This window comes from Lepidochelys kempii, chromosome 5 (genome assembly GCF_965140285.1).
Source record: "Lepidochelys kempii isolate rLepKem1 chromosome 5, rLepKem1.hap1, whole genome shotgun sequence".
NCBI classification, from domain to species: domain Eukaryota; kingdom Metazoa; phylum Chordata; order Testudines; family Cheloniidae; genus Lepidochelys; species Lepidochelys kempii.
In genome coordinates, this window is record NC_136384.1 from 81,897,281 (window position 1) to 81,914,387 (window position 17,107).

The 17,107-nt window shown below is 40.1% G+C and overlaps 1 protein-coding gene across 1 annotated transcript in view; it reads right to left on the reverse strand.

Moving 5' to 3' along the window:
- The window catches only part of FBN2 (fibrillin 2), a 254,203-nt gene extending 238,715 nt beyond the window's left edge, over positions 1 to 15,488 (reverse strand). Inside the window, exons 1-5 of the mRNA XM_073344871.1 lie at positions 15,059 to 15,488; positions 13,910 to 13,992; positions 9,260 to 9,358; positions 8,638 to 8,733; positions 4,958 to 5,053 (exon numbers count right to left, since the gene is read on the reverse strand). Coding sequence (XP_073200972.1) covers positions 4,958 to 5,053; positions 8,638 to 8,733; positions 9,260 to 9,358; positions 13,910 to 13,992; positions 15,059 to 15,276 — 592 coding nt within the window. The 5' untranslated portion in view covers positions 15,277 to 15,488. The remainder of the gene's footprint in view (positions 1 to 4,957; positions 5,054 to 8,637; positions 8,734 to 9,259; positions 9,359 to 13,909; positions 13,993 to 15,058) is intronic.
- Positions 15,489 to 17,107: the final 1,619 nt, after the last annotated feature.

Sequence of the window (17,107 nt, forward strand, 5' to 3'; positions counted from 1 at the left end):
ACTGCATGCAGAAATACAAGGATGCAAGCTTCCTTTGAATGAAGGGCCTGGCCCTAGAAACCTTTACTCATACAAGTAATCCTTTCTCAAGTAGTCTCACAGAAGTAAGTGCGGCTATTGACATGAGTAAAAACCACTTGTGTGCATACAATAAGGATTGGGGCTTTGAATGGGGGGGGGGATTATTTTACACATACATACACACACACACACACACACACGAGACTGGGGGCAGAATATTTATTTCAGTATATAACCTTTTCATAACTCATTCAATTTTAAGCAACAGACAAAATCAAGTGCCTTAACTTTCCAACAGATTGAACATAATGTGTCTTCAAACCAAAGAGGAGGAGTTGACCACAAGAACAGCTTTTGATAGTAAGTACAAAAGGTCATTGTATATATCAGAAGAAAATAAGGCAGGCTCTCCAAAACAGGTTCTGCTTTCTTGTTATCCCAGCAGCTAGTCTCAAGTTAAATACTGTAATCATGCCAGTCATTAGTTACTGCTTAGCCTCCTGTCTCCAGCCCGGAAATTAGTCTGCTAGGAGCCCAGATAGCTGAACAAGCAGTCACGTTTTATCATATAACTGAGTCTGGGAGGCCAATCTGAAGGAAAGCTACATGTGTTATATATTAGGGGGAAAATACCTAATTTAAAAGACCTTAATTTACAGAACAATAAAAACTATGCATTTGAAAATACAGTAATGTAAAAAGTAAACAAGACAAAGTCTTTTAAAACTCTAATGTGATTTACAAGGGAAGTTCATCTAAACTTTAACTATAACATTTTAGTTTAAAAATTAAGGACTGTTGCTTAAAAGCTTGTTTCAGAAGCAAACTACAGAGTTTTGTTTTGTTTGTTTTACTGTGAACTATTATTAAGGTGCCTACTACCACCACTGTACATAAGAATCAGGCCTTTTTCATCATGTTGTAAAGCAATCTTATTTTATTACTAAAGGAAAAAATGTAAAATTGCAAATTGCCATTGAAAAGAACAGACACGCATTATATTTTACAGAGTTCTGTGTATGCTAGCTTACAGAAACCACATGAGATTAATGTTTCCCATAATTTTAAAATGACCAAAATATATGTTGGGGATACTATTTTTAATGAGCAATACTGTTGCTCATGACTTCATCCTTATTTATTTATTTTACAGGAATAGATGATTCAATATTCATATTTCATGGAAAACCTTTTTGAAAGACAGCAAGCATATCTACCATTAACACAGGCTGAAATTCCCCTTTTCCAGACGGTCCTCACGTACCACTTAAGTTCTCCAATACCCCCTAAATAACAGTGGCTCAGACTGAGCAGACCAACAGGGAGAGCTAGATGCCTCTTGCATGCTACAGAGGTGGGCTCATTGCCAATGCCAGATTTATCAGCCTGAAGGTGAGCATGGAGGGTGAGCTATGTGCCCATGGCATCTGTATACAACATGGTCAGAAACATCCATACAAGGGGGCACTAGGAGAATGAACTGCTATCCCAGCCCATAGGCTAGAATATTGGCCACACAGTGGTTGCACTTCTGCCATGCAATCTGCTCACTGAGTTGGGGGTTGGATTCTGTCCACTCCCATCAATCCCTACTGTACCCAGGCTCTAGGCACGGTTTGATGAATTTCACCCATAATGAGAAGACTTACAAATTCTAAATATCTTCCAAGTATTTTTAAAGTTGTGCCTGAAAACATTGTTCTCTCCCCTTTCCTCAGGAAGTGTTTCTTCCCCCACCCCCCAGTTTAATTTTACTAATATAAAGTACATTAATCCATAGACATACATTGTTTAAAATAAACCTTGAGACCGATACACAATTGTTTTTTCCATCTTTAATTATTTCAGAAACATCTACCAGGATTGCTTTAAACCACAGATCAAAAATATGCCACCACACCTATAAGGTATATTGCCTGTTCACATAAGGATATTATATTACTCAGAAAGCATGCATTTAGACTGAGCAATTAATGTCAGATTAGGATCACACAGTCAGACCTTTGTTGATATTAAATGAGCAAAGGAAAGTGTGTAATAGTATGATACTGGTTCTGCTTTCAGCATCAGGCTAGAAGAAAGTCTTCATGACTTCCAGAATATATAACAATGTTGCAAAATTCTGCTCAGAGTTCCTTCCATTGATTTAAATGGAGTTGCTTTGTACTTTCAGCAGTGTAACAGAATGCAGAATTTGGACACAATTACTATGGTTGAAATTTTTAATTAAGCTAATTTTCTTGCTGGTCAGTTATATACTGCAGGCTAAAACCTCAGGTGATATTGTCATCCCTATCTGGCATGTCACTCTCTGTTCCTGTACACTCAGGCTAAGACTTTGAAAGCCACCTAAAAGATTTGGATGTCTAAATTTTATCCATCCAAATCCCGCAGGTGGCTTTGAAAATCTGAATCTAAAGTTTCTAATGAATTGTCAGAAAGCAGATTCTGGGACTGACATCTAAAACTCAACAAAAACTGTAAATACATAAGCTGGAGCATCTTCCTCTCATAGAATCTATACAAAAAAAAATCCAAAACCATCTTCACAGCCAGATTTTGGCCCATTTACTCCATGAAGGATCCCACGGAAGTCAATGGGACTATTTTCCGAGTAAGGATAGCAGAATCTGGTCCTCAGAACGTCTTAGTCTGATCTCACACTGGTGAGAATCAGGAGTAATTCCTTTGAAGGCATTGGCATTCTACTGAAACCAGCATAAGAAAGATCAGAATCAAGGCTATTACATTCAAGAGAAACCAAACAACAACATTCACACACAAGCACCCCTCCCCCCCAATGCAACAAAAACAATGTTTTATTATTCAGATAACAGCTTCATGTCCCTTGGGTATAACCTGAACCATTAAATTTGTATATGAGTTTTCTCCACTCTGAACTAAAGCTGAGATGCTCAGCTCCCTTAGGCTCCTTTGAAAATCCAATATAAATTAAGTGCACACATTTTACCCAATGAAGAGGATTTCCACATATTTGTACATATATCAATATAATTCCCAACAGACTGCTGCTTCATATTACTTTCCACATTAATTAGTCTAAAGCAAAAATATACCAGAATTAGGTCTGGAGTTCATAGTCCCCATGGGATTTACTGGATAAGTAATGTATTATAATACCAAACACTAATCTAATAGTGGTAACTCTTAAAATCTGATATTCAGATTGACAGCAACAGGCAGTTAGACACAAAGAGCCAAATTCATCACTTATGTCACTCTGCTGCTTGTGGCAAAGTATTGTAACCTCTAGTAATTTGCCTTTCAGTGGGTATATAAAACAAGTCAGGAATAGCAGGAATCAGGGCTTGCTCTATATTACTCCCCTTGTGTCAGTTTCTTTTCCTGCTACACTTCTACCCATTTAGCATGTAAGTTACACATGCAGTGTGTGTCAAATAAGTGTAAGATATATAAAAGTGGTAAAATACTGTGTTTTCTAATCACATTTGAACACTATATATATACTGAAGCTGAAACAAATAGTTCCCTGGAAGCTGTTCCTCCTTATACTAGGTCTGAATTTAACCCAGTATGAACCTCAAAGTTAAGAAGTCTATTTTCCCCATCAATGCACGTACATCTCCCTTGCGCAAATGGAACTAAGTACTTGCCTCTACAGGAGAGCAAACTCCTAAATTTAGGTGTTTAAAACAACATAGGATGATCAAAGATTCTTGAGGCACAATGCCACTACTTTATAAAGGGCAATCCTATTGAGTATTTTAATGAGGGGGTAGGATAATGCATTCTAGCCATTAGCTTTTCACATCTCTGTTGCTCTCTTCTTCATTATGCTTTTTGATGAGAAAAGTTATTTGCAAACACACTGAAAATAAACTGGGCCAGAGAAAGACAAAGAACATTATTTTTGCCAAGCAAACCAGCATCAACTTAAATGAATGCTGACAGGATAACATTAAAGGACGTACAATTCTAGTGATTATTTTGAAAAGCAGTCTTCAAGAACATTTTAAATTAGAAAGTATGTTGAGTGACATTTCACTTTTAGCTCAATTTAGTATTAGCGTTCTTTTTGTTTGCCTGACAGATCAGAAGTATTTGGCAGGGATATTTGACATTGTTCATTTGAAGGCCTTGTGGTTTAAAAATAAAGAGAATACTCCTAGCTGTCATCTGCAACGTAAACTGAAGTATAACATATTTTGAGAGGGAAATATATTGTAAACCTGTTAACTGATCACCTGATTCCCGTTATTCTAAATTTTTATATATGGAACTATTGTCTTTCAAGATTAACATGACAATTATAGTTCAAATTCAACCAAAAACAATTTTGTTTATGTTTAGTACTAAATACTTCCAGCATTGTTGCTAGTGACATGGCTAGGACTGACGTTTCTATCCTTGTAATAAATAAGCTGATGGCTTCTTCAGTAATAATAGTAAAATGATAAAATTACTAAATTAGGTCCTAATTCAGAAAAGCACCTAAAGAGGTGCTTTCCTGGATAGATATGCTTTCTAGAATCATGGCCTTAGACAGTTATTATAATTTATCCATTTTTTCTTATTTTAAATGTTTCTTTAAGGCACTCTCACATCAGCATAAATAGCTCTATATATTTTCTTTAAACAATTACTGTATGGAAAACTGGGCCAAATTCTGCTCAGTAACAATTCTATGGTTCCAGTTCAATCAACAGATCTGACCCAGCGCACTCAGGGTAACTGACAGTAGGGTTTGGCCCACTGTCTATTGAATTTAGATAAAAGATAATGAGAAATCTATAAGAACACAGCTTTTTCTCAATCACAACAAAAGCATTGTAATTTTCCGTTTGCCAACCAGATATGCTACAGTCACAAAGGAAAGAAAAATATTTTGAACAAAAGGCTTATTATAAACTTGCTTTCAAATTTGTTTATTCCTTTCTCTCCTTATTTTTCTTACCTCTTTCGCACTGAGGGCCAGTAAATCCATACACGCATGCACAGCGATTGGGTCCAATACAACGTCCTCCATTCTGGCAACCATTTTCACAGACAGCTGTGTTTGAAAAAAGTTGAAATTCTGATGTAATATTAATAGTATATCTTTGTAATCTATTTAAAATAAATTAACAAATAAATATACCTCATTGGCATTAGTACAGAACAGCAGATAGTCAAGGCTCAAAGACAGTTTTCAGTCAAATCTGCTCAAAAACTTTAGACTAAAACTTTTCATAATTACTATAAAGCTAAGGGAGATGTTTTGTTCATTCAGAACTCAAAAACTATTAGCTATACAAAGATCAAATTGGGTTTACCCATTAATCCCAAACAAGAATTTATAATTAGGATTAGTTTCGCAAGTTTTTTTAAAAAGTAAAATTCTTTAAAATATTGATCAAATCTGAAAAGTGCCATTGTAAAAATAGCATATGGGGGGGTCCATGTTTATTAGAGATGGTAGGAAATCCTTGATGAAAATCAAATTTCAATGAAAAAATTTTTGATCTTTTTTATTGGTTTCTGATGAGCTCTAATGTTAAAGTTCTTTCAATTTACAAGTAAAAATGATTTTCTAACTGCCCTACAAACTCAATCTGGACCTGAAATCCATGTTGGGTTCTTTTCTTCTTACATGTCGTCCCTAGTAATAAAGATTTTGCAGGCCAAATTCCACCTTTGTTTGCACCTGTTTAAATGTGCTTAATTTTAAGCACATGCTAAAAAGCTCTGCTGAATGGGGATGGAATTAAGTAGCTACTTAAAATTAAGCACAGGCTTAAGTGCTTTGCTAAATAATGGGCCTGGCTGTGCAGCACTAACAGGCACAAATAGTAGTAAGAATTTATTTCTGCCATAAAATTAGTAGACAACTTGAAAACACATAACAATCTCATTTTTTCAATGAAAAGATGCCACCTTTTACATATTTTGGTTTTAGAGTAGAACCATATTTTAATGCTTGGAACTCTGTCTTTAGTTCAACTCCTGGGCAGCATGGGAGGTATGTGGGCAAAGGTGGCTTAAAGTCGACTTTGGGTTTCCCCACTTCTGAGGCTGACAAATAAAGTTTATTCTCAGGCAAGACTTAAAGCAGCCTGAAAGCTGTTGTAAATTCCACTGGTTGCTAATGGTTCCCAGGAGCCCTTCTGGCAGTCCGGGATTGCTAGAGCACAAGTTTCTTCCTGAGCCATCCCATTTCCCCAGCAACACTCCTGTACAGGCAACTGAGGGGAGGCAAAGAGGTGGAGTACAAACCGCTACTGCAGTTCCACAGCACTACAGGATCCCCTTACATAAGCCGAGGCCTCAAGTGGCTGGACCAATCAAAGCAGTTTTACTGCACCACAGAATCATGGTGTACCATTTGTTAGACACCAATATAAAGTTAGAAAGGGAATCCTTCCCAATTAAGCTAATTGCATAACCTCTATATATTCATTCAGTCTTCATATATTTAAAAAAATGATTTTTCTGGAAAAAAATAAACTAGTTTCCCAAAAACTAAAGCTATAATAATTATATTTCATCCTGGGATACGTCGGTTATCCCAGGCCTGTGGGGTCCCAACATCAGCAAGTTTGCTAGGATGTGGTGCTTATAATGGCAAAGGTATCAGAAACTCCGACTTTACCAGCAAGTATGCAGACAGACAGTGCAACCCCAAAAGTAGGTAGTGCTGGCCAGAAGTGGGCATGGCTAGGACACCAGGGAGATCCAATGATTCATCATATCTCCAGGTAGCCTCCACTAGTGAGTCACCTAAGGTGTCCTGGTCAGAAATTAAAGCGATCTACTTTTGGTGTAGATCACTAGAATGGAATGCAGAAGAAATATCATCTGCCTTCTCCAGTAGTAAATCTACTGATGGGTTACAATTTGCACATGCACACCATGTACAAAATTTGTGTGAATCAAACAATGAGTGTCCTATAAATCCATCTGAATCCAATCAATGTCATATATATTCTTGAAACAATGAAGTATGAACTTCCTAGCAAAATGCGTGATATTGCTGGTATACAGCAATTCCCTCAGAGCAACCTTTCCTTTTTAAGCCCTCAAGAATTTTCACTGGGCCTCTAGGAAAGCAAGCATTTATAAACAGAATATGACTGTGAAAGAGAGAGTTCACCTGTTATACTGAAAAGATTATTAATTTTAGTGCCTTAAAGCAATTCTGCTTAAATCAGGCCTCACTTATTTCCAAGGCTGTACAGCTTTGCGCAGAAATATCACGTACTCTGAAAGAACAGATTGCAACTACAGGACAGTTCCACTGTCTTTACAACATGCCTGAGCAACAGCAAAGAGAGATTTTGGTCTTAAAGTTTCTAGGCAGTCTTCCAACTCAGGTCCCCACAGCTTAGGACAGGTTATAAAAGCACTTGACTACCCTGTGCCAAAACAACTCTTTGTTAAATCTTTTAAATTGGAAAAAATGCACATATAGTACACTTTGATTGACCACTACATCACAAAGGGAAACACATAAAAATGTACTATTATCTAGAAGCGTGATAAAGCTTGTATTTCTTATCAAGGCCTAAACTGAATTACTTTTCACTCAAGATGTCAGTCCCATGTATTAAATGAAGCAACTTCTATGTTGCTGTTATAGCACGTAGTGGATGAATTACAATATTTTGTGGAACAAGAAGGTTTTTTAAAATCTCAAAACACAATGATGGTTTAAATTAAATATATTCATGTTATAATTTAAACATGACTTTCAATCCTATGTCTAGAAGCCAAATCCTCAAGCCCTAACTAAAGCACTGATCCTCCAGTGTGCTCTGTGCAATCCCAGAGGTCTGCCCATGCACAGCTCTTTGTAGGATCAGTGCTTAAGGATCCAAGCTTACTCCCATTGACTGGCCTGAGTAAGACTCTCTAGGGTTTAAGCCCTAGGTTTTAAAGCAACAAACAAAGCACTTTTTGCCACCAACGATCCTTTAGAACTATCTAATTCTCAAGGGAAAAGTACCCCAAAATCATCATCATCAAAAATGTGAAAATTCATCCAACATATCACATGACACATGCAAGGCTGCCCACAAAATGTTCTCCAGAGCTTTGCCCAGGCTTACAATGGGGCTGTCACTATTTCTTTAGGATGCTCTTCCACTTATGTCTCCATCATAGATTTTTTTCCTGCTATTCAAACTACTTTTTCTTTTTACTTCATTGGTTTACCTCTACTTGCATACCCACAGACCACCTTATACAATTCTCCTCTTTTATTAACAGTCTCACTTCTCAAATACTTGTAACCTGTTATCAGATTCTCTGCTAATTAGTAATCAGTTGGCCAAATTCAGTTCTTCTAATCTTTCCTCACAAATCAATCTCTCTTTAATCATTTTATTGTTTTCCAAATTAATGTAATTTTTGACATCTTTCTGTGGGAGGTGCAAAGGACTCGTGACAGGAGTGTAGATGCAGCTCAACCTGGTCCATGTAGCAAGGGACTTCTGTATTACATCCTCAGACATGGCACAATATCTCTGCATATGTAACCTTATGCATAGAATTAGATTATTTTGCTCTCCTATAAACTCCAAGCTACACACATAAGCCAGGACTGTTGGATTGGTCCCTGCTTGTCAAATTTAAGCATGAAACAGAGAAGTTACTTACGTTGTCCACAGTAAGTTCCAATGTACCCCTTCTGGCACTGGCATTGGTCATCTGCACAAGTACCACCATTCATACATCTGATACTGCACTGTTGTACTACAATGGAACACATATATACAGATTAATTTTAATATTATAATGGGTTTCCAAAAGTGGCTAACAGCAGTGTCATTCAAAAACATGTACACATAGCCATTTAAAGAATTTGTATATATGCCTACATTTGTGTGACAAATTATCAAGACATTTAAAACAAAATCTAGGGAAAATAACTTCTCCAATAATATATGGCACAACTTGCAACTCCTAAACATCTAGAGGGATTTTGCAACCAACTTTTCATGCAAAAATTCAGAATTAGAAAATTGTATTACAAGATGTGCATGTACTCAAGGTATCTGTGTGTGTTTAAATATGCCCACTTTTTGTCATATCACTCAGAGCAATGCCTATTGATAGAACTAAAGCAGTAAGTATAAATTACATGTCTGTATATAGTGATGACTATGTATTTTATAAGGTATTTGTTCTATACATTGAAGTATTTTTGAAAAATGGATGCTTATTATAGATCAATTTAAGAGAGATCTCTAAAAGCAATGCAAATATTGTAAGTCCTTACTAGATTTTGATCCACAGGTAGGTGATATTTGTCCACTGGAGCACGTGCACATATTAGGACGGGAACAAAATCCATCACCACAACTATTTCTACAAATTGCTGGGGAAGAAAGCATTTAAGAAAACAGTGAATAAGAATGTTTTCAGAATTAAATTACAAAAGAAATGCTTGTTAATGAACTAAACTCGTAACTTACTGTTTGAAAGAGAAGTCAGAAAACATGAATGCCTTGAACCAAGCCAGAAAATTGCTCAATTCAGAGATGCAGTTAAACAATGTTAGATATATGCCAAAATAAAACTCAAACATAGTACAAAGAGTTGATTTGTGGTAAATCATTTCTGTGATCAAATGCAAAGCAACACTCTGAAGATGGAAAGGGCCAAAATAGAACTCTCCAAAATTGGGAGGAGGAACACACTTTTTTTTCCTAATTAGAAACAATAGCCTCCAAAACAAGCAATGGAATAGAGTAAAAACTATAAGTTTTAGACAGAATGACCTAAAGACAATCCAAGTAGGAAACTGAGATTTGACTGCACTTCACGCTCACTAAATACAAAAGCAATACATATTACAAATTCAGGTTATTGGATGGGTTTTGTTTGGGTCATGTATTTAAAACAAATGTTAATTTTAAAATGATTTCAGACCTTATTTTGGAGAATTACTTATTTTTTCCTGATTAAGGATGGATTTTAAAAGTCAAGCTGACCTTTTGAGGGAGGACAGCGTTCGTATTTGGGGTCTATCAGATGTGGTATTATCTCTTTAAATAAACCTTCCTGTAAAGAATTAATGAAATCAGACAAACATGCAAACACTTCCATATTGTCATTTGGATGGTAGTTTTATGAAATTCTCTGGGAAGTACGTAAATGTTATGTAATGGGCTGTGCTAATATTAACCATCTATTGCCATCTTCATGCATGCATATTTCCTCACCGACTCTAATGGATGTTCCACTCACAGAACTAAACAAGCATGAAAATGCTAAGGGCCCAATCATGATCTCTGTCCTGATTAAGACAAAGTAAATGTTGTGGGGGGTTTTGTACAAGGGACGGAATATGAGCCCCAGCACATTAGCGGAGCAGCACCCTACACAAATACCATTGAAGAACAAGTTCTTGTGAGAGACACTACACACGTAGAGTCCACATGTGGATGACCTCAGCTCCCATGGTTCTTTGGAGACCCACATCTCCGAAGGCCTAACCTCTCCATTAGTTTTGTGGGAGTGGGAAAGAAACAGAAACTCTGTTCTTCCAGATGGAAGAAAGCAAAGGAAATTTATTTTGTATCCTGGATTCTGACTTAAAAAAAAAAGTGTTAATGAAATAAGAAATCTAACTTATCAAAGCAAAAATAAAGTATATTGTTTTCTTGCTCCATTAGCCAAGTAAAAATGTTCTCTCTAGGAGACTTACCAACTTTCCCCTCAAAACAGAAGCTCCTTATCAATGTGAAAAATCCTGCCTAGCTTGACGTGTGCCCCCTGAAATTCTCCATTAAAGTCACACAACCCCTAGCTCACATTTTCAGCCCATGGACACCTTTCTTCAGTTGGTTACCTGGTGCACCACAGGGGGACGTCAAAAACCTCCCACTTCCATCTATGAATATACTGTCCCTGCACATCATTACCCTCTGCTGACCTAAGCTTCAATGAATTTGAATCAGAAAAATGTTACGTACAGCGTCTCCTCTGTAATTGGATGTATTCATTACAAAATAATGGAAATACTCAGACCTTCTAACCAAATAACCGGATTATAGTTTCTAAACCGATGAACACTTTTAGATAGAAGTTGCAATGCAGTGTGATGTCTTGGTGTAATACGTGCTGAAATTAACTCTTTTCAAGGAATACATAAGACATTGTTAATATAGCCTACCAAAAATTCAACTAATCCTCACGTATATTATAACCCCCATGCTAAATTCCACCCGACATATTATCAGTAAATAGGTTTCTCATGGTTTCCCAAGAATTGGGATGGGTAAATTAAATAGTTCCACCTCATGAGACTCTTTTCCAAGCTATCTAAGCAGAGAGAAATCAGCTCCTAACCTGACATGTTGGTAATATAACAGCAAAGCCAAATAAAAAGAAAGCTGAAAGAAGACCTTGTTGGAAAAGGAGTCTTCTTGTGCCATTTGAGCCATAAACACATGCTTGTGCTTCTTCTTTTTTACTGTCCTCAGACAGTTACCACAACAAAAACCTTGAAGAGATTTTCTTCACAGAAAACTTATTCATCTTTATCACTCCAGTAGACTCAGAAAGATGACATTTTCAGTCTGATGATACTCAAAAATCAGACTATATAGATACCAACTCTTTTATAGGAGTTGAGGGTGGAGAAGCTGAACAAATATCACTATCTAAGGGAGCAGATTTGGAAACAAAAATCATTGAAGAAATTCCCATTGGAGGGGAGAGGAAGAGAGAATTCACTTTAATTCACTGTTTTGTTAAAATTAGTAATATCGCCTTGATTAATGCAAAAAACATAATCCTTTTTCATTGGCTAACTGAAAAGTAAGAGTCAGGCATCTGAATTACAACACATGGCCAATACCAGAGACCCAGAGTTGATTTTTTAAGTCATTCATTAACCCACAGAAAAATGGGCCAGCTCAATTTCCTGAGCAAGGCCAGGTCTACACTAAAAACTTTTGCCAGTATAATGTTGGTTGGTTAGGGGCATAATTCTTTATATTTTTAAAACTGGCAAAAAGCCCCAATGTAGACGCATTTAGAGTTGGGGGGGTGGGGGGCGACGGGGACACAAAAACAAACAAACAAAAACCTAACAATGCTCATTTCATTTGGGGAACTGGTATAAGCTATATGAGCAAAAGAACTCTTTGCTGGTATAAGATGAATCTCCACTGGGGTACTGCTAGTGGAGATAGCCATTTAGTTTGGCCAGAAAAGGCTGTAACTACAAAGTGTTCTAAAGGAGTCTCTGATCACAACAAAAGTATGAGTATGAATGTAGAAATATGTTCCTAAACTATCAAAAACATCTATAAAAACAGCATCATGTGCTAACCATTTACCCAATCGCGTAGTCATTTTGGCCCAATTTCTGCACCACTGAGGTCAACAGGACTTTTATCGCTGAGTTTACTGGGAGCAGGATAGGGCCCTTTGAGCAAATGAGTCACATAAAAGTCAAATTCGAGTTTAGCATGTGAACAGATTCTAGGCTCAGGCCCTTAGTATGCACTACTGGCCAGATTTTTGAAGATTACAAATGAGAATTAGGCTTTCGGGGGCTTTGAAAATCTCATGGGGCACCACAGATACATCTTTAGGCACCCAAATACCTTTAAAATTTGTCCCTATATACCGTACATAAATTATACATTAAATTAAGCACACTCAGGTGCTCCCATTATTCAACAGCTAGTTTGGTATTGCTGTTTTCTGAATTTCTAATTATCCTTTGCCTGTAAAACATTAAGGTCACTTGCTGGAGGATTCTCTGCACTCTGAAGTTTTTAAACCACAATCTGAGGACTTCAATAGCTCAGACATAAGTTAGGGGATTGTTACAGGAGTTGGTGGGTGAGATTCTGTGGCCTGTGTTGCGCAGGAAGTCAGATTAGATGATCATAATGGTCCCTTCTGACCTTAAAGTCTATGACTCTATGAACCTAAGATCAAGGATATCTGGCATAGTTGGAGATAATGTTAACAAGACTGACTTAACTATGTAAAATAAACAAAAGTGAAAACACCAGTAGTCATGTGCTGCCAGGCAGTGGCCTCAATGACATGGCAGGTTTTTCCATCTCTAACTTCTACAAGCCAACATATTTTCCTCCCATCCCCCACTGAATGTTTGATTTGTCAGAGGAGGCATTACAAAGCACATCACAGCAGAACTGGAGAGCAATGTGTTCTTGAATTGCAAATTTGACATATTTATTAGGTAAGAAAATAACACAGGTTAGTCAAAGGGTAGGATGAGTAGGTGAAGTTTTCATTAAAGCTGAAGTTCAAAGAACAAAAAGCACACTTCTGAAATTGACAGTAATTTAACAGACAAAAACCCTTAAATTTCCTTTTTAGGTAGACAATTTTTCTTAAGTAGACTGCTCAGCAGACTCTCCTTTTTTTGCCAAGCCATGTCAACAATAGCCAGATCTATCAGTACAAAATTTAGCATGGCCAGTGCAATAATTATTGAGCCTCCATGCTTTATAGCAATTAAAACACAACTAAAAATGACAAGGAGGAAAATAAGTGAACACCCCTACACATTAAAAAGTTTCCTATTATATCATTATATTGCAATACCGAATTTACCACAGAAGTTTTAGAAAACTTCAGATCCCATTTGCTTGACATTTTTCTTTTTTCGGTATTGATCACTCAATTAATGATTTTTATTTTTTTTAAACTAAATTGATCCATGCATCACTGTATTTTGTTTAGGGTATTCCTAAGGTTTTGGTTATGGGAACTCTGAGCCACTAAATCTACCATTTCGTTTTTGAAGTGTAACCTAGAAGACTGAACTTGCCAAAATGAATTACAAGATATATTCCACTATCTTATACTGGATGCAGCAGAAAAATTCAGAGAAGATTATTTCCCATGAGACTGTAAAAACCTAAAGTCAGACACTTACGAACAATACACTGATTTCCTCCAGGGAGCGTTTTCCATCCAGGGCAACAGTAGGAGTGGAATCTAGAGCCACACACGTTTGGTCTGTCACACACATACAAATAAATGTGCACACAAAAATGTCGGTCAATGTAAAGGCACATCCAGGTTTTTTAGATATGCAGAAGGGAAAGAATCTACAGTCCAGGTACAACAAAACAAAAACTGTATGAACTGCCAAACAAAAGCAAACAAACTCCCCTTCCTCCAACCCAAAATAAAAAAAAAATCAAACAAAGAAAAAGCACCTTCCACCACCACCTTAAACCGAAATTAATCATAGAATATCAGGTTGGAAAGAACCTCAGGAGGTCGTCTAGTCCAACCCCCTGCTCAAAGCAGGACCAGTCCCCAATTTTTGCCCATATCCCTAAATGGCCCCCTCAAGGATTGAACTCACAACCCAGGGTTTAGCAGGCCAATGCTTAAAACCACTGAGCTAGCCCTCCCCCTTCAAATTCTTCCTCAAACCAAACAAAACCATCCTCTTTTGCAAGCACATCGTTTAACGTGCAAAACAAAGTCTACCTCAAAGTTTTTTTTAAGGCTGTAATACCCAGGATCACAAAATTGAAGCCCTATTTGTTACTTGTTATTAGCACCACCTTTTCACGTTTACCTTTACAAGCAAACAACTATTTTTTCAAACATAATCACAGTATCTGAGGGTACTTTTTTTTAAAATCGTGGCCACAATTGAGAATTAAAACAACAACATTAAATTGGACTAATAAGTGAGTTTGAAAGGAAATGTCATGTGTGATGAAGACAAACACGAGAGCCACCAGCAGCGGTTTTGAAGCGGGGAGAGGTTACACGGAGACCGCTGTGAACTGCGCGAAGGTAGCTGTGTGGGGATTACACAGATTGGTAATGGATTCCACTGAGGTGGTGGGGATTGGGGCTTGCATGGCTGGGGCTGCGTGGACTGCCGGGCGGGATTGCGAGGTGTATCGATGTAGTTGTGGACTGAACGAAAGGGGTTACACGGCGCTGCTTGTGGACTGCAGGGAGGTGAGCGGGAAGGGGCTGCCCGGGGGTGGCTGTGCTGCATTGTGTGCAGTAGCTGTGAGCTGCATGGAAGCGCGTTTGCGGTGAAGTGCTTCCCTACCCCCTGAGCACATCCTGCTGTCCTCTCCTGCGGACCCGGCTGGTGGCGGCCCCTGCCCCGTCCTCCCGATTCTCCGAGGCTGGGTAGATGGCGTCTGTTCCCCCCACGGGCCGGACCTGCTGTTGCTTTTGCTGCCCGGCTGCTCCCTGCGCCCACAGCGCGACACAGCCCAGCCACAAGCAATAAAGCTGCGGGCAAAGCCCCCGCTGTCTCCCCATCCTGCGACTGGACAGCTCGAAACCCCGACCAGGAGGGAGGCCGGGTGCAAAGCACTGAAACTTCCACTCCGGGGGCGTCTTCAGAGCGCAGCACTCGGCAGCTGGGGGGCCAGGGGGCCGCTGCTGCCTCTTTCCCTGCCCGGGAGGGACTGTACCGCAGCCGCCTCTTCCACAGCGCCTTCAGCAAGCCGCGGCGGGAGCACGCGCCGGGGCGCCCTGGGCTCCACGCTGCATCGCTCCGCAACGTGCTTTGTATTTACAAAAGAGCAGGGACCGAGGTGAGCTTCAGACCGGCCCCGCGAAGCTCCCGGCACCCCGAGGAGTCACTAAGGCACAGGCAGGCTGCGCCGGAGCTGTGCCGAGGGCAGAGCAATCCCGGCCGAGGAGCAGGCGGTTTGAGAGACGGATCCTGGAGAGGCGGCGAGGCCAGGGAGGCGAAGGGGCCCCCGGACGCTGCAGCCGCGGACCGGAGAGCCGCTCTGCGGAGGAGCGAGCTGAAGGATGCGAGGCGCTGGAGGGTTTTGAGGCAGGGCGGCCGCCTGCCTGCCTGTCAGTCAGTGGGGAGCCTCGCAGCTCCCAGCACGTGGGAGCGCAGCAAGGAGGGCGCGGGCCTGGGCGGGTGAGACCGGAGATGGGCGGGGGCTGCAGCCAGGGGGAGGAGAAGGAGGGGCTGAGAACAGGGTGGGGGAAGAGGCGCAGCGGGAAGAGACGGGGAGAAGGAGGAGGGGCTGTGGGGGAGAGGAAGTCGTAGGGGGAGGGATGGGCGAGGATGAGGTTATGCGAAGGAGGAGGGGCGGGGAGGCAGGAGAGGGGTTCGTGGGGTGTCAGTCGTTTCATTCAGGCCCCTTGCTCCCCGGTTCCATAACTTCGCCCCCCTCCCCCAGTGTCTCGGGGCGGTGCCGCGGGCACTCAGGAGACGGCGCTGTGGCGGGGGCTCTTTTGCTTTTGCAAGAGCTGCCTTGGTCCCTCGCTTTCTTTCCTAAGCAAGCTCTCGTAGCGAGGACCCTCTGCTGCCACGTGCCGGGGTGGGGGTGCCGCGGAGTTAGAGCGACGTGTGCAGAGTTAGTCGGTGCAGAATTGCCCCCGAAGGGGATTGATTTCTCGCTGAGGCACAGAAGTGGATCTCGAACGCACCGACCCTCCCAAGCAAGACCACAGACCTGATCACATAAGGGGCATTGCCATTGGGGGAGGTGGGCAGCTGGGGTTAGTTATCTGGCCAGCAAGGCGGGAACTGCAGTGCAGCCCCTTCAGTGGTGGGAGATATCCTGCAGCTGAGGTCTGTTGAGGAAATTGGACAGTTACCCGCGGTGAAAAGGGCATGTAATTGCTCTCTTTCCACTCGTGACCTTTTGCCTGACTTTGTTCTAATTTCAGTCCAGCGGGAGGAGCGGTTGCGTTGAGGAGCCCAGACAATGAATGTTTATTCTTCCAGGAGGCGTGCGGTTGAGTAGCTAAACCTTGGCAGTTAAATGAGGACACCAGGACTGTAGCGCTCTAGAGGCGAATCAGATTTTCATCTTTTGTCTTTTTTTAACCTTGTGTATTTATATGAGAGTTTGGTGACTTCTCTGGAAGGCCTGGATAATAAGTTAAGATTTGCAAAACTTTCTTTACTTTGCTTGGATTTTCCTGCTTGTTGAGGTTGCTTTCAAATACATCTCAAACATCAAAACAAGAATCAGCTTGTTTACCTGATTTCTTGTCTGTTTGCTTGGTTTCCACCCAAAACCATAAATTTGTTGAAAATTGAACAAGTGCTCAAAAACTAGCCTAGATTCACCTTAAAGGTTTGTGAGTCTGACCAACCTAAAACGGGGGGGGGGGGTTG